At 44.4% G+C, this 24,068-nt stretch overlaps 2 protein-coding genes across 2 annotated transcripts in view; both read left to right on the forward strand.

Annotated features, from left to right (window-relative positions):
* The window catches only part of Aldh1a3 (aldehyde dehydrogenase 1 family member A3), a 36,212-nt gene extending 19,447 nt beyond the window's left edge, over positions 1-16,765 (forward strand). Inside the window, exons 9-13 of the mRNA XM_026394731.2 lie at positions 1,153-1,337; positions 6,441-6,605; positions 8,005-8,162; positions 9,287-9,361; positions 14,858-16,765. Of these exons, the coding sequence (XP_026250516.1) occupies positions 1,153-1,337; positions 6,441-6,605; positions 8,005-8,162; positions 9,287-9,361; positions 14,858-14,930 (656 nt within the window). The 3' untranslated portion in view covers positions 14,931-16,765. The remainder of the gene's footprint in view (positions 1-1,152; positions 1,338-6,440; positions 6,606-8,004; positions 8,163-9,286; positions 9,362-14,857) is intronic.
* Positions 16,766-19,638: 2,873 nt separating this feature from the next.
* Positions 19,639-24,068, forward strand: part of Lrrk1 (leucine rich repeat kinase 1) — a 156,086-nt gene continuing 151,656 nt past the window's right edge. Inside the window, exon 1 of the mRNA XM_077799968.1 lies at positions 19,639-19,766. The gene's annotated coding sequence lies outside the window, so the exon portion shown is untranslated. The remainder of the gene's footprint in view (positions 19,767-24,068) is intronic.

Raw genomic sequence — 24,068 nt, forward strand, 5'->3', positions numbered from 1 at the left:
AACCAAAAAGTCACAGGACACATTCTGTTTGGGAGTTGGTTTCATAAGGCTCAAAAAAGAAAGAAAGAAGCCCACACTGTGGAGCCATCTCCTCTTCCTAATCTGGGCAGTGCCAGTCCATGAAATTAAATCCTGACATAATATCAGGGGTAACACGCCACCCTTCCCTGACACTTCAGCCCTCACCCCCAGCTCCTGTCACGGTGCAGGAATGAATTAGTTGTCTTGGGGGAGGGGTTGTGTAAACTGGCACCCAGCCCAGCTGCCGGGGTGGTGGTGGCAGGGAGGGTCAACAGCTTTATGACGCTCTGTCCTGCTACCACAGCTTACAGACAAACCCGCCAATGGCAATGGCCTCCTACTCAAGTCCAAGGGCAGAATCCCTCAGAGCTGTTCGGATGGACTTGGAATGAATCACCTTCCAATGCCTCCCGGGGCCCTGTGCCTTTGCCCAGTGTAAAGGGCAGCTTCATTTCTTAAGCAAGCAATAGTATGGGATGCTGGAAAACCAGCCAACCATTGTGTACTAAAAGCCCTTCTGTAAATTTGTAAATGCAAATGACATCTGACTGTCATCTTCACCCAGCAAGCATGCCCCCCCTCAAAAAATCTGTCTGAATAGCCTTCTAGCTAGGCTTTAGCAACTGATTCAGCACTGGCTCTACGATTCAGATCCAGGCCTGAGGTTAAAGCCCTGCCTTTTTAAAACTTCTGAGTCATAGATGGCATCAGGTGACTTACAAGACCCTTCTTTCACTCAAGGTGGAAAAGTTTGAGTCCTTTAAAAATTCCTACCATTGGCCCACATCAAAACTTGCCCGAGTTTTTTTCCATGGAACATTAGTTAGTCTTTCAGAAAAAGGGCTGAAGAAAGTTCCATGGGCAAGGGGCATGGAAGGTGCTACACCTCTCTGTGCCCATTAGCATATTTGAGGTCCTGAGAGGTCCTGCAGGCAGGGGACTTACTTAACTCCAGACCTGAAAATCCTTTTTTCCCATCCTCTCTGGGAAATGCTGAGAACAAAATTAATTTCTGAATTGCAGCCATCCTGGGGCCTGTTTTCTTGTGTGGGCAATTAGAGTTGCAGCTGTCGCCAGGCCTCTTTAACAACTTAATCGCTTCCTCTTGCCTTGCCCGCCCGCCCCCTCCAGTGGACTTGGCAGTGGAGTGTGCCCATCAGGGAGTGTTCTTCAACCAAGGCCAGTGCTGCACAGCCGCCTCCAGGGTTTTCGTGGAGGAGCAGGTCTACTCGGAGTTTGTCCGGCGGAGCGTGGAGTACGCCAAGAAACGGCCCGTGGGAGACCCTTTCGATGCCAAAACCGAGCAGGGGCCCCAGGTAATCCACTGAGGTGTCTGCTGTACGTGGTGCTCCTCTGGGGACCGAACAGAACAGACATGTGGCCCCACACAGACCCTTCCAAAGGAAGGAATGCTGACTCCAGCTGCCACTACAGGCTTTCGTGTAGAAGCCCATCAACAATATGATCCCATCGGGTTTCAGCAGGGCTATGACATGGGGGTGGACACACAGAGGCACAGGGCCTCCGGAGGAAGGAGAAGTTCCCAGGACAAAAGGCCATCTGCCTGCAGCAACCAGTCCTCTCAGTGTACTGTCCTTCTCCTAGGCCAGACCAGAGCGTCAGGCCAAGCGTGGTCTCCCTGCAGAGGAAGGCTGGATCCCTGCAGCACAGTGCAGCCAGGGCAGCAGCGGAGCCAGCAGTCTTGGCTGGGGGCCCTCTAGCTCACATGTGCTGTAGCACAAGATGACCATCAGAAACCAAAGAATCCCGGATAGAGAGGGCTCTGGGGATGGGGATGCATTCCGAGCAGTAGGAACAAGTCTCTGGAGGCTTGGTTTGGAAAGCCAAGGACAGGATGAAAATGACGGTAACCATGAGATTTAATAACCTCTTTAAAAGGGCACATCCTGTATCGCTTTCTTACTAATTATGAAGTGAAGCAGATGGATAAATATTTAAAAGAGGACAGCCTGACCATCCCATGTATTATTGAAATGGAGCTCGGCAGCAACCCATTGCTTTTAGCCAAATCCTTGCTCTAGCCCTGACGTTTCAAATCCAGTGTCTGTGACTTACCCCCTGGCATCTATCCTGCAAGCTCACTGCTTACCCACTGCATCAGCACCCCGTGTTTACACAGGAAGTTGTGGATCTGAGCTCAAATTTGTCTCTGTGGCCTTGTGAAAGTCATAAGATCCTTCCACCCCTCAGTTTCCTTATCTGGGAAATGGGAGTAAAGGATGAATATTATAAGAATTTCATGGCACCTAGGAGCTATTCAGTGAGAGGTAGGGTGTTTTCCCATATATATTTAAAAGGAAGAAATATGAAATGACAGTCCTCCAATCTAGGTGACATGAATGTCTATGTGTGACTTCAATCTTATTATCTATCCTACGGAGAGAGTCTAACTGGGGAAATAGGAACAAGGGGTGCTTTTATGGCCTTAGTGCCTACCCTCCCCTGGCTCCAGCTCATGAGTTTGCTGCTCTGTACCTCATGCTGTGGAGGAGAAGCAGCTCCACTCATGGCCAACATCCCTTGTCCCCAGCAGCAGCCACAGACTTAGCAGTCAGCAATATGGGGCAGTCAATGGCCTTGGTTGGATTTCAGCTCTCAATGCAAACATTACCACAAAGTCATTATCAAATCCACTGTGATTTTTTGAGGTAATCCAGAATCAGTGGGAAATATGTGAGCTGACCCCCAGACTAAGGACCCTTTTTTACCCTGTCATTGTTTGTTAGTTTTTTTCCAAGGGCTCCAGTCCTGACTCGTGAAGCCAAATATACCAAGCTCTTCCCAGAGTGTGGATGCAAGGGCGGTGGGTGTTGATTTCATCTGTGCTTTCATGCTGCTGTTCAAAGTCCTTTTGAAAGCTCACTTAAGCCATCTAACCTCAGCTTATTATTTTAGGATGTTGTTGGGTTTTTTTTTTTTTTTCCTCCCCAAGTGCTTTTTCATCCACGGTAATAAGATTTTATTCTGAGAGGACTTACAGCTGTCTAAATAGTCCTGTCTGCCTCATGCCTGTAAAAGAGCTAGCTGACCTAGATCAGTGTCCACTGTTGGAGAGCCACTTGCTGGAGCACTCCAAACTCATTCAGGTTTATTTGGCAACTGAGCAACCAGGCGCATAAACATTACGCAGGCCACCTGGCCAGGGCAGGATCCAGAGGCATCCTCCCAGGCAGAGAGAGAGTAAGAGCCGAGCCTTGGGCCAGTCCTCTGAGGGCTGTATTTCCATGTTTCTGGTGATGTGCCCTGCCCCGTCATCTCACTTCCTGGCAGGTCCTTCTTCCTGTACTGTAAGGCACCAGCTGATGTTTCATGGGATGATTATTAGATTTAAACAATGTGTCCATATGGACTCACCAGGGAGAGTGTTCAGATGTGTAGGGTTTTCACTGGGATTCAGTGCTGCCTGCAAGACAGACGGGGTCTTCCGGGCGGAACGTGGTCAGCAGCCATTGAGAATCTGTGGTCTGATGAAGCCCCTTAAGTGAGTCCTGTTGGTCCCCAGGGAGGAGGAGGGAGACAGCAGCACCTGGAACTTTTAAGCCAAGATTTGGTTCACACAGAGAGAAGTTGAGCTATTACTGGATCCATTGTAGTTGTTCTCATCATTTTTTCAAGTGGGAATACATGCATGTGGACTAAGCCCTAGATTTGTGAAAAGGTCTGTAGTGAAAGTGCTCTTTCCTACCCTCCCCATTTAACACCCCTGGTTCTTGCTCTTCCTCACTATGGGTATCCCATGTTCTTAATTTTTGGTGTATACCTGTAGAATTTCTTTATGTGTATACAAGCAAATATGAACATGTATTCTGATTTCCTCCCTCATTTTTATGCAAAATATACCATGATAGCTCTACCATTTGGCACTGTGTTGTATCTTTGAAGGTCTTTCTATATCTGTCAATGGGCACCTGCTTTGTTCTTTTATACGTGCACATAAAATTCTGCTATATGAAGCCACTGAAATTTAAATAACATTCCCATGGACATGTGGCTGTGTGCAGTCACACACAATGCCTCAGTGTGATTTCATACAGGCACAAGGAAATCCATGGGACAGATTCCCCAAAGTAGTGTTGCTAAGTGAGAACACATTTGTAATTGCTGAATTACATTCCACAGCACATTAAACCAATTTATGTGCCTACCCACATTTGTATAAGCTTTTTTCCCCAACACTACCAACAGAATATGGATTCTTGCCCACCTGAGAGTTAAAAATGGATTATTATTTAGTTTTTTTAAAGTTTTAGTTGTAGATGGACATAATGCCTTATTTTACTTATTTATTTATTTTTTACGTGGTGCTGAGGATTAAACCAGTGTCTCACAGGTACTAGGCAAACTCTCTACCACTGACCCACAACCCCAGCCCTTATTTAGTTTTAATGTACATTCTACTCTCAAATAGTAAGGGAAAATATTTTATCATATGCTTAAAAGCCGTTTGTGTTTCCTTTTCTATCAAATATGAAAATGCTTTACATATTTTTCTCCCGTATGTTGGTCATTTTTCTTATCACTTCTAAGACCTCCTTATAGATACACTAGAGAGATTTGTTTTCTTTAGGACTTGTCAATGTTTTTTCAAAGCCTTTTTCTTTGCTTATGATTTTGCTTATGATTTTGCTTCCTCTTCTCCTTTCCTTCATTCTTTCATATTCAAATTTATCTTTTCTCTTTTGGCTTCTATATCTCAAGTCATTGGCCATCAACACTCGGAGTTTTCAAGGACAATCTCCCACAGGAGAGAACTGAAAAACTTGTATGTTTTCATTGGTTGTGGTTACATCTTTGATCTATTTGGAATTTTCTTGGTATAAGGTACAAGGTATGGATCAGATTCAATATTTTAAAACTGGATCCATATTTCATGAGTCTGTCAGTCAAATGACATGCACATATTACACCCTCCCCTTCTAAGAAAGCCAGTCTGCTCCTCGGAGATAGTCACCGAGATGTACCATTAGGTTTATTTCTTATTTCTCTATTTAACATCGTTAGACTGAAGCCAGTTCTTCTATCTAAAAATCTCAGCTACCGTAAACCTATTAAAGCTCTGTCTCCCCTGGTCCACAAGGAAGGGCACTGTAAACAGAGTCATGATGGAGAATAGGGATCCCATGGATTTCAGGAAGAAAGCCAGTGGAGGGGAATATGAAGAGCACTTTTACAGTTGAGCTGTTCCCCATAGAGGGACCATTTTCACAGTTAGTAACATGTCCACAAATCGGGTATTAGGTTATAGTACAGGGCACATTCCAGCCAAGGAGACCTCTAGACAAGATAGCAAAAGGTGGCAAATTCATATTTGTACATAGGAAAGGAATGAATCTGACCTAACTTTACTATGTACAGAAATGAACATACCACAGTGAATCTCACCATTGTGTACATCCACAAGACACTAACAAAAAAAAAAAAAACTAAAAGTAAACAGCAGAAAGATCAGTAAAGGAGAGGGAATGGAACCAGGGGAGGGAGGTGGGGAGGAAAAGGGGATGTACCAGGGACTGAATTAGAACAAATTATATTCGCTTTTATAATTATATAAAGATGAATCTAATGTTATGTTTAACTGAAAAGAACCAATAAAAAAAGAAAAGATATTTAAATTTAAAAATGTATGTGTAGAAAAAGGTGAAGCCTTTCTGATGAGCTGGTTCCACACCCACCAAGGAGCAGCCCCTCCGCTCCACCTTGAAGTTCACTCTACTCTGCTTCCAGAGTTGCCGGGTAGGGCCATTGGCTTTCCTGCCCACATCTCCTCACCATGAAAGGAGAATTTCAGAACAGTTCCCCTGATCCATGGTGTTTAGTGAGCAGGGAGCAGGATTGCCTGGTTAAATACAAGATACCCCTTAGATGTGAATTCCATCTAAACAACAAAGGCCTTTTTAGCACAAGTATGTCCCAAACAATATTTATATAAATGTTTTTATATTTTTAATAAATGTCTCAAGCAAATATTGTTTGGGACATACTTATACTAAAAAAAAAGATCATATGTTGTTTTTCTGAGATTCAAATTTAGCTGATTTATATTTTTTTATTTATTAAGTTCAGCCACTTTAGCAGGGTGCAAAGTGTTGAGAAAGCAAAGAACATGAGAACTTCAAACCAATTTCACCCCCTGGCTGATCTCACAGCATGGAGAAGGGAATCAGGTGAATGAACCCCAAACCTGGGGAGGGTGAGAGCAGCCTATTGCCAGGTCTCCCCTGGTCCAAAGGGTGCAGGTTTGTGCATTGGAGGCATATTTGCCTGCAAGGCATGGTTGTTATATGACTTAGGGCTTGGTTAAGGCACATGGGGGAGGCCAGCATCAAAGGCCATTGACAGTGTAAGAAGGTGCTACTGCCCCACGGGGAGGAGCCTTAATTCCCTTCTGGGTTTTGCAGATTGATCAAAAACAGTTTGACAAAATCCTGGAGCTGATTGAGAGTGGGAAGAATGAAGGGGCCAAACTGGAATGTGGGGGCTCGGCCATGGAAGACAGGGGGCTCTTCATCAAACCCACAGTCTTCTCAGAAGTGACCGACAACATGCGGATTGCCAAAGAGGAGGTATGTGTGGCTGCAGCCAAAGCTGTAGCCCCAGGGGCCCTTCAAACCATTCTCCTCTAAGGCCCGGAAATATCAGAAGTCTTTGTGGGGTGAACATTTGTCTTTTCCGTGTGGCCTTTCCTCTCTTCCTTAGGGCCCCTAAGGAGATACTTCCAGTCCCCTGTTCCCGGGTCTCTAGCACACCCTAAGGATAGGATGCTAGCCTCAGTCTCCACTCATTGCTCTGAGTCTCTGAGAAGTAGCAACCCTCCCCTGTCTTCTAGCACGTCCCTAAGTTCATCACGAAGCCCACGTGTGGAAAGCAGCCTCCACCTGTGGGTCTTGCCAGGAATCCAGCTGTAAATTCAGGGCTCAAAGTTGTCTTGAGTTCCTCCAGATAAAGCATAAATTACAAGTGCTCATTCGAGGAATGTGTCCCAGCAAGAATTCTCATTGAAATTTTCCATCAGGGCCATTCCTGGGAATAATAGAAATTAAGGAGACCCCATAAGAGTGTAAGTCTACCTTTGTCCTCCAGTCCTACTGGTAGGCAGATGGAAGCGCGTTCCTGCACAGGGCTTATAGCACAAGACCTGATACCCAGTGATCTTTTGGGGCACGTGAAAGAATGAGCACTGCTGGAGGGCTTGCTGGACAGGTGTTTCTTCTTGAGATTTTGAGGGGTTACTAACACCACCACAATGACACGAAGCTTAGCTCCTTAAACATCCCCATGATGAGAGGTCCTGGGGAACCTGGGAATGTGTTTCCAGAGACTGGGCACCGTCCTGCGGAGATAGACTCATGCCTAACATTAAATCCACTGCAGGCTCCCTTCAGAATACCCCCTAAATGTGCAAGTTCTCAGTTCTTCCCTGCCTTTTCTTTGCTGGGTTGTAGACTGTGTGAGCACTGTCCCATTTCCTCCCCTCGGAGTTATCATGGAAACATGTTAGGGTGTCCTCATTCGTAGAAAAGCAGCACCAGGAGGCTGGGCCACACAGTCCTACAGCCCTGCTTAGGGACACCCTTAGAGATAGCTTTCCAAAAAGGCACCTGGAAGTTTGTCTTCTGTGCACCCCCACCTGCCCACAAGGCAGGGGGGTTCTCAGAAACCCTGATCATAAAGACAGATGGCAAATACAACATATGGGGGGTTGTTATATTTTGTTTTTATTTCATTTTAATCCTTTTCTTCAGAGCTCAACCATCATGCAGCTAGAAAGATGTCTAGTGTTCCTTCTTCTCCATGAAGAAGACCCCACCTGCATCTTAGGTGCCCCAGTTATTAGACACTTAATGTAGATGCTGCCTAACACATGAACTTGTGAAAAAGGCATACAACCAGGGAAACACCTGCTCGGAGCATACATATCCACCCAAACATGCCTCTCACTGCTCTTCTTGCAATTAATCATAGATTTTTGGACCAGTGCAGCCAATACTGAAGTTCAAAAATATTGAAGAAGTGATAAAAAGAGCAAACAGCACTGACTATGGACTCACAGCAGCCATATTCACCAAAAACCTGGATAAAGCCCTGAAATTGGCTTCTGCATTGGAGTCTGGAACAGTTTGGTGAGTTGAGTGCTTGTGTGTGTGTGTCGGCTCCCCTCAGTTGCTGGCTGGGTCCTTGGCTATTTCTCTTTTAGCAGAGAGCATCTAATTGTATATTATGTGGTACCCACTGTGTGGGCACTTTGCTAGATCCTCATGACCACATTCTGAAATGGGTTCCCTTATGGTGTTAGGTACCACATTTTACAGATAAGGAAACCAAGACACAGAGAGGTTGAGTGACTTTCCCAGGGTCACATACTGTAAAGTCATCTCTCAGTAACTTTAGGAGATTGGTTCCTGGACCTTTATATACTTGAATGTATAAGGTACTCAAGTCCCTTATATAAAATGGCAGTTTGGGCATATAATCTAGGCACATCATCCAGTAGTATACTTTAACTGAATTCTGGATGATTTATCATACCTAATACTTTTATCAATGCTATGTAAATAGTTGTTATATTGTATTTCTTAGGAATAATGACAAAGGGATAAATCTGTATATGTTCAGTACAGATGCAATCTTATTTTCAAAAATTTTCAATTAAGGTTGGTCAAATCTGAAGCTGCAGAATCTATATATGAAAGGGAACAGCTGTACCAGGCAGAGCAAGCTTCAGGGCCTATGCCTTAGATCAGCTCTGCTGACTATCTGACTCTGGTTCTGATTCTAAAATCAGTGCATGCTCATCTGCAAAGTCTGGATACTAGTTCCTGCCTCACCAGTAATTCTAAAGGAATTAATTATATATTGTAATTCCCATTTTAAAGATGAATGAATTGAGGCTTAGCAAGTTTGAGTAACAAGCTTAGAGTCTCGTAGTTCAGGAAGCAAAACTTGGAATCAGGTCTGTGTTATTTCAAAGCTAATTCTTATTCCCTTAAGCCATAATATTTTTCTTCTTTGTGCTTGTCTTTTCATTTGATTCCTATTCCAATGAAAAGCTCTGGGCTGAATTATATTCAAATTTTAGCTTCTGGTGGTAAGAAGAAAGCAGAAGTTAAGAACTCACTGTGTTTTAATATTGGAATTTTGCCAAAGGCCATGTGTTAGGCAATTAAGTGTCTAATTACTGGAGCACCCAAGGTGCAGGTGGGGTCTTCTCCAGGTAACTCTCAGTATCTTTTCATCCTTTCTCTAGGATCAACTGCTACAATGCACTCTATGCACAGGCTCCATTTGGTGGCTTCAAAATGTCGGGGAATGGCAGAGAACTGTAAGTGTTTCTGGCACCCTAAACCTGCCCACCTGGGAATGAAAGATACACTAGAATTGCAGTGCAGCAACTTGAGCTCTCACCTGATCCCCTAACCTGCTCTGTCTGGGGCAGCCCTGTCACAAAGGCTGGCAGTCCATTCCCCACCCTCATCCTTAACCTGACTTCCCCCAGGCCACAAGACAACCTCCAGCCTCAGCTTTCCTGCCAGCCCTCATCCTACAGGGAATGTTCCCTAAATCCTTGATCTAGGCTTGCCAGAGGAGGCCACAGAGCTCTGGAAAAGTGCACTTTTTGCCAAGCATAGGCTGTCATTATGCACAATCTCCACTTTCTGCAAGGAAGATAGACTCAAACCCAAGTCAGGCTTCGAATCTTGGAGCCCAGCAGAGGCCCCAGGAGACACACCATGGGTCAATCTGGTTCCTTCTTGATACTTCTTTGGGAGTCCTGCTGGGCCTCCAGATCCCATCAGTGTGTTCCAACCCACCACCTACCCCTCCAACATCTCCTTTCTTTATGGCCTGCTGGGAAAAAGAGCTCTGTAGGTTGAGATTCATGGACAGGCCTTCTTGCATCTGGCCCAGGTCCAGAGCTGGATGGAGTATCCCCAGGGGTGGAGACGCTGTGGTTTCTAGCTGGCTCTGGCTGCTTTCCCCATCTCCTTCTTGGTGCTGCTCAGGGTTTTATTAGCCTTGTGGACAAACATCTTGTAGGCTCAATGTTCCTAGGGAACCATCTGTGACAACACCCCAGGGCTGTTCCTGGGACATTTCTAAGAGCTTGAGTTCTTCCTTTTATTTAAACAATTTGGGTCATTTATACACAAATGCATTACCTTATACTTGTTTGCACATCTTCTAGTGGAAACACACTCAAACACTTCCCCTTGCCTTGGGTCTTGGTGGGGCCTTTAAGGGCTCTACTTGTAGATACTTGAAGATAGTGTTATAAAGGAACTGTTTTAAAGATACTGTTATAAAGGAACAGAGCTGGCTTCCACCCCTGAGCAATTGCTCTTGACCAGTCTGCATGGAATCAGGGACCTCGTATCACATCAGTCCTTCTTTCTAATCTAACTGATGGCAAATGCCCCAGAGTCATCTGCATGTCTGAGTGGAGAGCATCCTCTTTATTTCTATAACTGGTTTCCCCTTCAAGGAACTTTAGTAAATTCTTGATCATGAAGTCCTTTTGCAGCAGCCTCTTTCCTCCCCCTGGTGGCCGGCTGGTGTCTCTTTGCATTCTCTGAGCCTCTATTTCATTAACTCTTAAAACTGCCTGCCCACCTGAGACAGGAGGCCTAGACTGAGGTCACTGGGTTCCCTCCAGGATCCTCCATAGTGCTGATGGCAACCGGCATTTGCTGAGCAGACTCTAGGAGGCTCTGTGAAAGCCCTGCATGTTAGTTCATGTCCTGTGACAATCTGTGAGGGGGTACAACTGCTTTCAGATGAGCAAATGGCCCAGAGAGCTAGTGAGTAGCAGAGCAGGGAATAAATGCTGGCAGCTTGGTCCCTGGACCCCCCACAGTAGAGATCCTGGCTGGGCAAGGGTCACCTCTGGAAGCCAACTGGAATGAAGCCAGCAGGGCTCGTGTAGTCATTTGCCTCCTCTGATCTTCTGTCTTCACCCAGTCAGGTCATGAGGGCTAGGGAACTCAGATCCCACACAGTCCTCCCCTGAGAGGCCAGATGTGGCAGCAAGAACTCCAGTCCCCAAAGCAACTGTCCTTATTTGTAGAAGCTACAGAAAGGCACATGGAGTCACCTGATGCCTAGTTTGTATGGCCCAAACTGATTCCCTGCATGGTTTCCTCATCTCCCTTCCCACCACTCGGATGGTGTCCTTGCCCCCTAGCACCCCCGTGCCCTGTCCCTCTGGTTAGCCACAGTTGAAACTTTTTTGAATGTCTGTTTTTTGGATCCTTGACATATATTTCCCCAAGATTTTTGATAAAATATTTAAAAAATATTTACAAGGAGCCTAGAAACTGCCTTCAAAACTTATTTCTATTTTTAATCATCTCTAATTAATGTCTTCATGTTGCAAGAAGTTCCCCCTTTATTTTCATGCTGGAGCACCATGCGGTAGATTCCACGGTTTTCCCCAAACCTGGCCTCCTGAGCTGGGCTGGTTACTGGCTGCCCACCCATGAGCCCCTCTGGGATCTGTTTCTAGTCCAGTCTTGGGATGGAGCCTGTTGTGTTTTTTTTTTTTCCTTCTTTGTCACTGTTTTTTTTTCCCCCCCTCTAAGTTCTATGTTTTGCTTTGTAATACAGTTGAGACAGTAATAAAAACTTCACATAGTAAGACATGGGGAAGATCAAATTCTTCTTCCCCTGATCCTCAACCTCATTTGTTCGAGGTAACTGCTGGTCATTCGTTCATTTTGTTCACTTATTCATTCACTTTGCAAGTGTTTATTGAGCATTTCTGATGCTCAGGTATGACATTAAGTTCTGAGCATGTGGCAGTGAACAACACAGTCACCAGTCCCTTCCCCCTGGTGCTCTGGTGAGGTTTATTGGGAGAAAGTCTGGGCTCATGAGTGACATTGATTGCCCAGGTGGATGAGCCACAATGGGTTGAATAAGAGCAGTGAGAACTTGAACTAGAACAACTGCAGAAACAGAAAAAAAAAATGGGGGTATCAATGTACTTATTCCTACAAGAATGATTTTAATTCTGTATTTATTAGTTATATACTAATACAATAGGATTTCATCACTTTCTTTACTTTTATTTAGAAATCTGACAAGTCATTAACAACCTTGAATTTTTACAATGCAACATTTTGTGCTTGTTTTTAAAGTGTATTGTAGGTTTTCTATAAAAGCAATCAAGTCTCTTCTGGTTTTAGATGAAATGAGGGCAAACTACCCTTTCCTCTTAAGAATGGGTATTGGTTATCTTTCCATTCTTCTTGGTGATGGTCTCCTTCAATGGACTTTTGTGTTATTTCCAAGGTGTTTTGTTATTATAAACCATGCCTATGTTTCCTCATGTGTGAATCTTTATGCACTTGTAGAAGATTGTTTTCAGAATAAGTTTCTAAAAATTGACTGCTCTGCCACGTGACAAATAGGCTCACCACTGTTTTGGTGTGCATTTCTTTAATTGTGAGAGGTTGAGTATCCTTTTCACACTTTTCAGAATTTGCATTTCTGGTTTGCAAACTATGTCCTTTCGGATTTTTCTGTTTGGTCATTTTTGTTTTCCCAATTGGTTTGTAAGAACTTTTTATATATTAAGGAAAACAGGACCTGTTCTCACACAGGTTTGTAAATTATATAATGAATATTATATAATTTATACACATCATATATTCATATTAGTTTTCCATCTACTTTTAGGGACTTTTTAAGTAGAGTATCAGTGGTAAAGAAGTTGAATTTAGCATTCTGTTTGTATGTTTAAAAAATATTATGAAATAATTCACTCATTATCATGGGTTCTTGATGATGAAAGAACATTTAAGAAAATAAGTAAGAATCTCAGTGACACACTATTAATAAAATAACAATATCACTTTTCACCATTCACATTTTATCTAGCACATGAATTGTTCCTAATTGTTATAACTGCAAGGAGGTTATAGTATTCCCACTTCTCAGATGATGAATCTGAGGCTCAAGAGGGACAAAGCACTTGACTGACCTAAGAGTTCTAAGCTAGTGGTTCTCAAACTTGAGCCTGCATCAGAATCCACTGGGGGATTTAATGCACTGGTTAAAACAGACTTCTGGGCCACATCCTTGGAATTTCTAATTCAGTAGGTATATTCATTTTCCATTATTGCTATAACAATTTACCATAAAATTAGTTTAGTTTAAACAACACAAATGTATTATCTTACAGTTCTGTAGGATAAAAATCTGACACAGGTCTCTCTGAGCTAAAAGTATCAGTAGACTGCATTTCCCTCTAGAGGCCATTGGGGGGAGTGTGTATCCATGCCCTGTCCAGCTCCTAGAGGCTGTCCTTCCTCCTTGGATGATGGCCCTTCCTTCACCTTCAAAGCCAGCACGGTGGCATCTCTCTGCACCTGTGTCTCATTTTACTCTCTCTTTATCTGCCTTCTTCTTCCACTTTTAAGGATCATATGACCCACCCAGATGATCCAGGTTAACCTCCCTATTTTAAAATCAACTGATTAGTCACTTGAAATCCATCAACAATATTAATTCCCCTTTGCCATGTAACCTAAGTCTTCTCAGGTCTAGGGCAGTGAGACATGGACCCTTTGGGGAGGGCCTTCCTTCTACTGGCCACAGCAGGACTCCATAAGGCCTAAGCATAGGCATTTCTAGCAAGTTCCAAGATGCAGCTGACGGCACTGGCCTGGGGACCACACTCTGAGGACTTCTGGTCTCAAGGATGGGATGAGACTGTCTCAGGTCTTTCTAGTACAGAGCCTCCAGGGGCCACTTTGACTTCTACCTCTTTTCCTAAATAAGCACCCAACTTTTCTTTACTTAACAGCAGAGCGGGTGCTATAGAGGAATTTAAACCCAGCCAAAGCTGCTGCTTGTTTCTGGGAAGGGGTGTTGCCACTAGTCTGGCCCATGTGCTGGGAAGGGGCTCCTGACTCCTGTATGACTTAAAGAAAGGAACTGCACCAAGGGCGCCAACTCAAAGGCTGTGTGTCCAGTCTGTGCTAGCATCTGCCCCTCACCCCACCAGGTGGCATCGTTCCTCTTACGCTGGTCCCCAGCTGTGCCCTCCCAGGCCAGTCTAGGCTCTCGGTGTTCCGTCCCTGTGATTCCCTGGCCACATCATCTACCAGTAGCCTTAGACCTCATTCTCTTCTGTCTCTTCATGCAGCTCCAAATCACCACCTAAAACTTATAAATCCATTGTCATTTCTTCCTTCCTTCCTTCCTTCCTTCCTTCCTTCCTTCCTTCCTTTCTTGCTTTCTTGCTTTCTTGCTTTCTACCAGGTATTGAACCCAGGAATGCTTAACCACTGAGCCACATTCCCAGCCCTTTCTTATGTACTTTATTTAGAGACAAGATCTTGCTAAATTGCTGAGGATGGCTTTGGACTCACACCCTCCTACCTCAGCCTCCTTCGTGAGCTGCTGGGATTATAGGCATGAGCCATCCCTTGTCCTTTCTGATCCCTGACTTCTCTTTGTTCACCTACCCAAGCCCTGTCCTTTGATTCTTAATTCCCTGAACAAGAGAATTCCCCTAGTGTTGGTTTTTTTTTTTTAATTCCCTTCATATTTTTGAAGGTAAACCTTTAATTCTTCTATTTCAAAAATATCACATACAAAACCTTTATATTTAAACTTATATTTCCAGTTACTTAAACTCATCATCATCCTAGCTATTACTTTCTTCAGGTTTCAGAGTTTTCCTCCCAATCTCAAACTTTTGTAGAACCCCAAACCCCAAACTGCTCAGTAGAGTAATCGGCATTAGAACAGTTTCCACAGAACTGTGAATGGACATTCTCAGTTTGACTTTTCTTCTCTTCGGTCCTCACAGAGGTGAATATGCCCTGGCCGAATATACAGAAGTGAAAACTGTCACCATCAAACTTGATGACAAGAACCCTTGAAGGAAAGAAGGGCTCCTTCCTCAAACTCTGGACAGCTGAATGTGGCACTTCAAACTCTCCAAAGGAAAAAAGTACAATGCTTGACCTTCCCGGGACACTTTCTTCTGGACGCTTTCAATCTACGGGAGATTGAACGAATGCTTTTTCTTCTCCTCTCACACTCACATTTTATTGACCTAGCAATGTGGATGCCCAGATGTCGTGTGTGAAATTCAGTCCTGTCTGGGGAGGGAGCTGTTGGCCATTTCTAATTTTGCCTTTAGACCAGATGTGAGAGATAGTGAAGACACTCAGGGCTCTGCTAACAAGAAACAGGACTCCAAGTATCCAGCAGTTGCTTCAGAATGCTTTGCTGAATCTGACTCCAATAGGAATTGGGAAAGAGCTCCCTGCATGTTCTGCAAGCAGGGTCCCACACCTGTGGTCTTCTCAGGGTTTCCTGTGCACAGGACAATACCCACCCCCCATTCTGAGGAAGGGGAGAGATCATACAGAAGGGAAGGATTAGCACTAAGTTAAAAAGGAAAATTTTGAGGATCTGATGTGGGGAGCTTTTAGGAAGCACATACCATGGAAGGGTGCCAGAGGCCTTGGGCATGCACAGGTATGGGTCTTGGAGGACTGCATATTGACATTGACCATGGGATTCACCTTGAAATCAATACTGCTTTAGGAATATGACCATATCAACCTCCCAAGGAGCTTACTCTAAAACTATGTGATAGGCTACTTTAACCAAGGCAACTTTCTTGGCTAACAACAATATTAGTGTCACCTTTGCTGCTGAAGATTCCAATTTCTGTTACCACAACAACATAACAAATCCTAAGACAATTACGTCCCAAGTTTGACAAATCAGAGTAATGACTCCCTTTTACAAATTATGCATTGACACCACATTCAGTAATGGTTTCTGATAAGTGTATACACTTTTCCTTTTCTCTAGTTCCATTACCCATTTTAAGTTAGTAAAAATGTACACAACTGCAAAGACTGCTGTTATAATCCAGCCCTGTTTTTCTAAAGTCCTATTTTGGTATAAATTTCTGATTAGTTAACAAACAACATTTGAATTCCATAGAAGAACTGGGTCTTCATCCAAGTGACCTGAATAGTTCACTAACAGGTTACAAAACTTTCAATTTCTTCCTTTGTGTATCCAAATGATGTGCAATTCTATGTTTTAACTTGGAAATCTGAAAGCATTCCCACATAGCTTTAAAAAACAAACCAAACCTAAGTTGTGTTATTTGGGTACTTTTCTTGTTACTAACTAGTACTTTTCTCATTGGAAAAAAAATGGTGCTTATGTTTGAGGATTAAGTTGGAGTGGGCAATTGTAAAATGAAACTCTGTCAGAACCAGTGTGTATAAAGACAATCATGTCTGAATTAGGGTTTCTTCATCCTTGTCAGAGAAATGCAATATGCAATTCATCTTCTCTTCTCCAGCAGTTAACACTCATCACTTGTACTACCAATAACTTGTTAAATCAGGATTTGACTTCGTACACTGAATTTGCAGTATCTCCAGTAACTATAGACACTAACCTTCTTAGTAGTACATTAGAGGGTTCCTATCCTTTCATTGTATAATAATGCCTTAATATGAAATGCTACCTTATTTATAATTGATATAGTTAATGTATCTTTTTATAGCTGTAAGTGCACAGAGGTGGTGTATTTAACCTTCTGTAATATACTGTATTTAGAAATGGAAATCTATATAATATTAGAATTCACTTCTTTTAATGTTTACCCCTATGGTATGGCTTATAAGTCTATCAGACTGGGAATTCTGATCCTAACTTCAGATTGTGTTTAACAATGATAAAATAAAATCGGATATTTGAGAAATGTTATCTTTTTTTAATTGATGGACCAAACCCACTTTAATTCTGTGGTAAGCCTGAGAACTCCTGTACCATATGGCTTATAGTAAAACAGGATCAATGACATGAATAAAATTACATTACTCAATTGATCAGGTCCAATGTTTACCTGAGAGTAAAACCCCTTTCTGTGGCTCTTGGGATTGACCAGACAGGGAACTAAGCCTCAGAGGTCCTATGTCTTGGTTGACTAAGTTTAAGGCATCATCTAACTTGCCTGAGTCTCTTAGAGTCTCACAAAGTGATGATGGTGTGAGTATAGAAAATGGGGATTGGTGGAAAACATTGCATCCCCAACATGAACACGTGTATCTGTTTTGTCACTTTTCTCTGTAATGACCTAGGTGATTGGGATTAATTTAGCAAAGTTCCTAAGACTTCTAACCAAGAAGCCTCAATTACCAAATTGTGAGCTAACACTGAGATTGGATCATTGTACTTGGGTAGGACCACCAAGCTCAACCCATACATTTAATGTTTAGAGCCCAGGTCACTGAGCACATAGTTGCAAAGCACCACTCCTTTGAGAAACACCTTAAAGGAGGTTGGATCAAATCTCTCTCAGTGTGCATTTATCTATGTATTTAGCAACAAGTCATTTCTCAATCCAAGTGTAAGCAGAAAATTATAAAAAATGACATTTCCCTTCATTTGGTTTACCGGTATATATCCTCCTGAAGGGAACCATTCAGGAAGGATGTAGAGTGTGTGTGCATGAGCATGCGTACCACACATGTGTTATAAATGTGTGCTTGTGTGCCAGTGGGCGTGGGTATATTCTCTTAAAGTGGACACTTTGGAGTGCCATAGGTTCTCCTGTTAGTGGATGGAGACTTTCTAGAGTCTTTTTCCCATGGCCCCAAGCCATGTGGAGTGCCTCAAGATAATGAGAGGTGTTTTAAAATTGTTCAATGAGGAATGTCTGAGGAAGCTGAGCATCCAATTGAAGAAAAATAGAAGACATAGAAAGAACAGGTAGTTACTGTACCTTCAAAAGGCAGAATGTTAGTTCAGGGAAGTAGGTGGCTTCCAGGTGATGTAAAAGGGGTCATTCCAACTAGAAGATGCTGAAACTCTGGGTGGAATTTGAGCAAAAGGAAAGTCCATGGATCAGCAAATGTCAAAAAGTGGAAAGAAATTAACTGCCTGGTACCAAATTTCCTATACAAACTAGTTACATTGCATACCTAATGGATAGAGTTAAATGCTGATCATTTTACTCCAAACATGTCATCCTCCTGTCGAATATACCAGATGTTTTTCTACACTAGGCACAGTTACTAGCCTAGTCCCAAACTCTTTTAAAAGAGAATTTAAATTGTCCCTATCTGCATTGGCCACACATCCCCTTGTGTCAGCCCAGGCCCTGGACGTGCACTTCCTCCCGGTGGCGGTAGATGGCGATGCGGTGCGCCCTGGAGGGGCCACTAGGCGGTCGTGGGGGCTCACGCAACACTGTGGCTGCCCCGCCCGGCAAATTACTGGGGACTTTTCGGTAGCAATCATACTGCTTCTCTTGCAAACTGGTAAGAGGACCTCAGTGGTGAGAACGGGATTGCAAAATTGTGCCCACCCTTTTGGAAGGGCGTTTTGTTACTGGACAGGCTGAGAGGAAGCTTCTTGGGAGCAGAGCAGAGCTGCCAGGTGGTCCCCTTGCCAACTAGACTCCAAATCTAGGAGTGACACCAAGTAACAGCAGCCTGGGGTGTCCTTGAGGTCGTACTGGGACCCGGATTCTGTGAAATGGCAGTGAGGGCTTTTTGCAATTTGTCTCTGCTTTGTGCAAAGTCCTGGGAATATTTGAGGAGAGACATTACATAATAGTCTAAGGTACTGGTCCTGCCAGGTTGTAGAACCCTCTGCTTTTTCTGAGCAGAATTCTTTTCTGGATGGACAGTGAAGTCGAATCTGAATCCTACCTGCAACATGGGCTTCAGTGTTTAGCTTTGCTTTTGGTCATTTGCCCCAACGGTTTGATGAAGACCCTTATGACAGGTCCAATTCTGATGAACTGCCATTATTCCACCACGTTTTATTTGCCTCCGCCACTCGCCCCAAGCAGATCATTAAAATGATTTGCCAATCAGGTGTGGTGGCTCACGCTTTTACTCCCAGGTACTTGAGAGGTGGAAGCAGGAGTATGGCTTGAGCACACAAATTCAAGACCAGTCTGGCCAACAGTGAGAACCCTCACTCAAAAAATAAATAAATAAAACTAAATTTAAAAATTAAAAGATTCACAAAACAGCTACATCTCTGCATACACCTGTAATTAAATTAGCAAAACAAGGGCACTTTACAAAATATTAACGTTTTAAAAATACTTCTATATTGTTCTCTTACGGATCCACAGAAATGAATATTCACTGTCTTTTTTTAAATATTTACAATCAGAATAGATGGCCAACATACAAGTTTGAATTAACCTGCCAAGCTGCTCCTAGAGTGCAGTGTGAAAGTTGTGCTGAGCAAAAAAAAACCCGGCAAATCTTATAACTGTGCCTGACCCTAGGAGAGAGAGCAGGGAAACCAAACCCGAAGAGGACCTGGCCCTGCAAGAGCCCTGCGGTCCTGGCGTCTTACAGGGGCAAGCAGTGAACTAAATCACCTACTCCTTACAGCTAGGAAAAGTGCGGCGGGCCACTGAGGGGACTCCTCTTGCCCATTCTGGAGAAGGTCATCAGCTGCCGACCCTCGACCCTCGAGTGCCGCGGCCTTGCCCTGCGCGCTCTTTGCGCCGCCCGCTTCCCGCCCTCCCCGCCCGCCCGCCGGCCGCAGGATTGAGGAAGTGCGTCTGGGCCCGGCCCGGCCCTGGCGCGCTCGGCCCGAGTCGCGGTGGGCAGAGGGCGGTGGGACCGCCAGGCCCCCGCCCGCCCGCTGGTGTCCGATCGCGCGGTCCGGCCTCGCAGTCCCATAGCGTCCGTGCCCCTGCCCCGTCGCCGCAGGTAAGTGCTCCTCCGACCCGCACCCTGCCGCGGTGGGGGCCTGACCGCCTCCTGCAGCGGGCCCGAGAATCCTGCGCCCCCACCGACCCGGCCCGCGCCCTGGATCCGCGTGCAGCCCTGGCCTCCGCCTGCCCACCCGTCCGCGTGCCCTGTGACCCAGGCCCGCGCTCCAGGCGGCCGCATGCTTGGGCATGGGTAGCCTTTACCCAGGGGGCAAGGACCACAGCTCGAGGGGCCTGGAGAGCGCGGGGCGACCCCTGCCTCACAGCCCCGCAGCCTCCGGCCGCGCCCAGACTCCAACCAGCGGGCAGGTTAGGGAGTGTGCGGGGCCCAGGCAGGGAACCCCGCAACTCCGCGCGGGATAGGACGCGGGTGGGAGGGAGGCAAGGCAAGAGACAAAAGTAGGAAACATCAGGGCGTCGGCAGGTTTTCTTCGGCCTTTGGAGAAAACCGTTCTTTAACTTGGGGAGACCTCAGAGCGAGCATGGAGCATGGGGAAGAGTGCAGAGGAATGTGTGTTGGGAAGGAAAGTCTCTCTTTTGGCCAGTAGTCTGGTGTTACGGGATGGCTGAGGGCGTCTTTCCCCTGCTCAGATCTGCGGAGAGCTCCTTGCCCAGGAGTAACACCTTTGGTCCAAATAAAAACCGCCATGGCTCTTGCCCCAGCAGGTGATCTTCCTTGGTAGGGACACAGGGGAAGGCTGGAGGTCAGTGGAAAAACTGTGATGGAGAATTTGGGGACCCCTATGGGCATCTCAATATGGCCGTTTATAGTTTGAGACCACGAAATTTTTATCTTACAAATACATCTCCCTGAAACAGTTGAAGAAGTAGAGAAACAGGGACATATAGTTCTATTCTTAGCAATCCTATCACCAAATCCACTATTTTTAAGTTTGTCACTTACATGGTAGCAAAGTATCTGGGCACTAAAGGGATTTTGGAAAACCTACACAATGCCTTTTAGGGTTTAGTTTTTTATTATCTTTACTAAGGTTTTAAAAGGAAAAAAACAAGTTAATTACATACCAACACCTAGTTTTAGAGTCAGCCTGACTTCCTTTCCCTGAGCTTTCACATTTCTGGGAATGTCCCTACCGCCAACACCATTTCTTAAATCAAAACTTAGAAGCTATCCTCATCCTATTTTCTCTTCCCTAAATCCAGTGTGTTGCCAAATCTTGTTGGGTCTCCCAAAATATGTCCGGGTCTATCTTCTTTCTCATGCCATCCACCCTGTCCAACCTACCACCATCTTTTTCTTGTATGATTAGTCTCCCTCTCTTTTCTCTGTCTGGCAGCCAGATGATGCTGTCTGTGTGTGTATCCCCCATGGGTAAATGGGATCATATCAGTCCTCTTCATGGAACCCTTCAATACCTTTCCCTTGCAATTGGCATGAAATCCAAGGAAATTCCTTCCCCTCCCAACCCCCAGATGGTCTGACATCTGCCATCTCAGATCACCAGGCCATTGCCACCCAGTCACTGGGGCCAAGCTCACTCTCCAGCTCTGGCCCTCTGCATTGCTGCTCTAGGTCTCTTCACATGGCCTTTGAAGGTCTTTCCTAGCCACGCTCTCTAAACCCACTGTCTCCGACACATCCCTTGTTCTGCATCATTTGAGCATTCTCCACAATTCATGTATTCCTTAATTTGCTTAATTTCTCTTTAATTACCTCACAGTCTTCACCAGAGCTCCTGGGATCAAAAATGATATCTGTTCTGCTCACTGCTACATCCTTATGCTCAAAACTGAGCAGCCCCAGGCATGGTGATGCACATGGAGACTAGCTGGTGAATGGAGAGGCTTAACTCACTTATACTTTCAAACTCATGGAGCACTTTTGTTCCCGAACCTTTCTGTGCTCATCTGGGATTGAGAACAATATATTTCTCTAGCCTGCAGCTCCATGATATTTTGACGTCCACAAACTCATTACACACATTCTGTAGACAAGCTAATATTAGGGGATGCCCAAAGCACTGCAGAACATGAGCCATTGATCTTGACCAGGCTTTTGATTCCAAAAGCTAGAGGATATGAGCATTTCTAACATGCCTCACTTGCAAAGGTCTTCTAACACATTTGTACCCACAGTTTTTCCTAAACTTCCTGGAAAAAAAAAAAAAAGACTTTAAAGCAGTTACTTGCTTTACTGTCTGGCCTCCCTTCCAGTTCCATGAAGTTCACTCCTCACCAAAAGGGCTCAATACAAGCTTCCTTGTTTTCTTTGCTCTTGAGCAGATATAAAGGGTTGGCAAAAGAAAACTGAGGATATGTTTAAAAATTATTAAAATAATCATTACTACAGGAAACTTCTTTAGGACGTTGAATGAAAGAAAAGATATAATTTATGACCATGACTTGTTGCGTTGGTCTGAATCCAAAAGAAGCAGGGGGAAGCAAAGATCTGTTTGAGGGCAAAGGTTGAGCAAAACTTGAGTTACTTCATCTTAAAGTTTCTACCTTAGGGTCTAAGCCAAAATACTAATTATAATTATAAAAACTGCTCCAGTGACAAAGTTCTCCACTAGTACAGTGATTTGAAAAAAGAAACTGAAAGGGGAACCAAATGTTCTGGGTGAAGGTTAGAGTAGAATATTTTTAAGATTTTTTTTTTAGGGGGAGTAAACACTACATGATAAGACTTCTGTTTTGAGAAGGAGCATCTACTTTGGGGATCTTTGAGATGTTGTTACGTATGTTTGGTAGCTGTTTCAGAGAGGTGTTTGGAAGCAGATGGCAACTGTGCTTCTCTGATTTTGAAAATCAACATGTGATTTGGAGCCTTTATTTTATAACAGATTCTGTCTTGCTGGTTTTCCCTATTCCTGTTCTCAAGTTGATTTTCCAAAATGGGTTTCACAATTTATAAGAGTAATCATGTCCTGAATTTTATCCAAATCTGTCATTTGTCTTTTTCTCCTTGGATTTTTTCAGGCTCCCCAAGTTCAAGAACATGTGTTTCTCTAAACCATTCCTTTTTTTGCTTCAGCAAGGTTCATAAGAAGCAAGACTACCTGGTCAGAGTCTCCTGGTCCTACCTTCTGCCTTGAAGAGTTCAGCCCACCTGGGCCAGGTGCCTGGCTCCCAGGCTCTTAGACAGAAATTCCAGGTGCTCTTACAGCCCTCCTCTGTAGCTTGCTTGGTGCCCACATGGTACAGAGCATCTTCCAAAACCTGTTTTCTGGGGAGACAGAGCCTCTGCCCTCTAGTGTTGACACCCTGAGCTTATTCGGCCCTGCTGGTACCCAAGCCCTCATGCTGACATTGCAGATAAAGACCACACCAGCCCTGTTGTAGAATGTGAATGTAGAAACTTTGCTCTAGTAAATTGTCAGCAACCTGAGAGGCAGTGGGAGAATCAGGGTGCGTGTCTATTTTTTTTTTTTAAGAGAGAGAGAGAGAGAGAATTTTTTTTTAATATTTATTTTTTAGTTTTCGGCAGACACACCATCTTTGTTTTGTATGTGGTGCTGAGGATCGAACCTGGGCCCACATCCCCACCCATGCATGTTTATTTTTAACAGATAAGAAAACTGAGAAGTGTAAACTTCAGCTGGAGATCACACTGATAACATGAGACAGAGGGAGTCCACACCTTGGACAGTCATACTGTGCTTTTACATAGAGTATTAGGCTTTATTTACATGACTCTAATTTTTTACCAATTTTTTTTGGTTGCTCCATTGCTCCCCATTTTGAACTTGTCTGTCTCAGTGTCAGTGACTTTGTACTTTATGTATACAATAGACTGTAGGAACATGGATTGGAACACCTACTTGATATAGTAATACGGTCCTGTCATGCAGTTATCCCTGTACCAGGCCTGAGTTGTACCCTCAGACATTTCTGGTCCCTTAACCAGCAGAGCAGAATGGGCATTCATGTTGAGGGGACTTCCAAACTTGGTGGGATCCCAGCATGGAAGAGCAGCACGTGGCCTCAGGAGTTTGTCACAGTTTGTTTTAAGAGTTTGGTCTTCATCTAACTGAGGTTTTCCACCGTGGAACCATTTGGGTCCAGATAATTCTCTGTTACAGGAAGCTGTCCTGTACCTTGTAGGAGGGTTAGTAGTATCCTGGACCTCTACCCACTGCATGCCTGTCAGCACCCCTCTCCTCCTGTTGTGACCATCAAAAAAATGTCTCCAGGCATTGCCACATGTCCACAGGTAGAGAAGCACATTTCTGGGGATCATTTCTGTTAGCCTCCAAAACTCAAACCAACTTGACTTCATAACCAGCAACAATTCCTTCCAGACCCCTTCTTTCTGGGATTGTTGCCCGACTGCCCTTTT

The sequence above is a fragment of the Urocitellus parryii genome, chromosome 6, assembly GCF_045843805.1.
Source record: "Urocitellus parryii isolate mUroPar1 chromosome 6, mUroPar1.hap1, whole genome shotgun sequence".
NCBI classification, from domain to species: domain Eukaryota; kingdom Metazoa; phylum Chordata; class Mammalia; order Rodentia; family Sciuridae; genus Urocitellus; species Urocitellus parryii.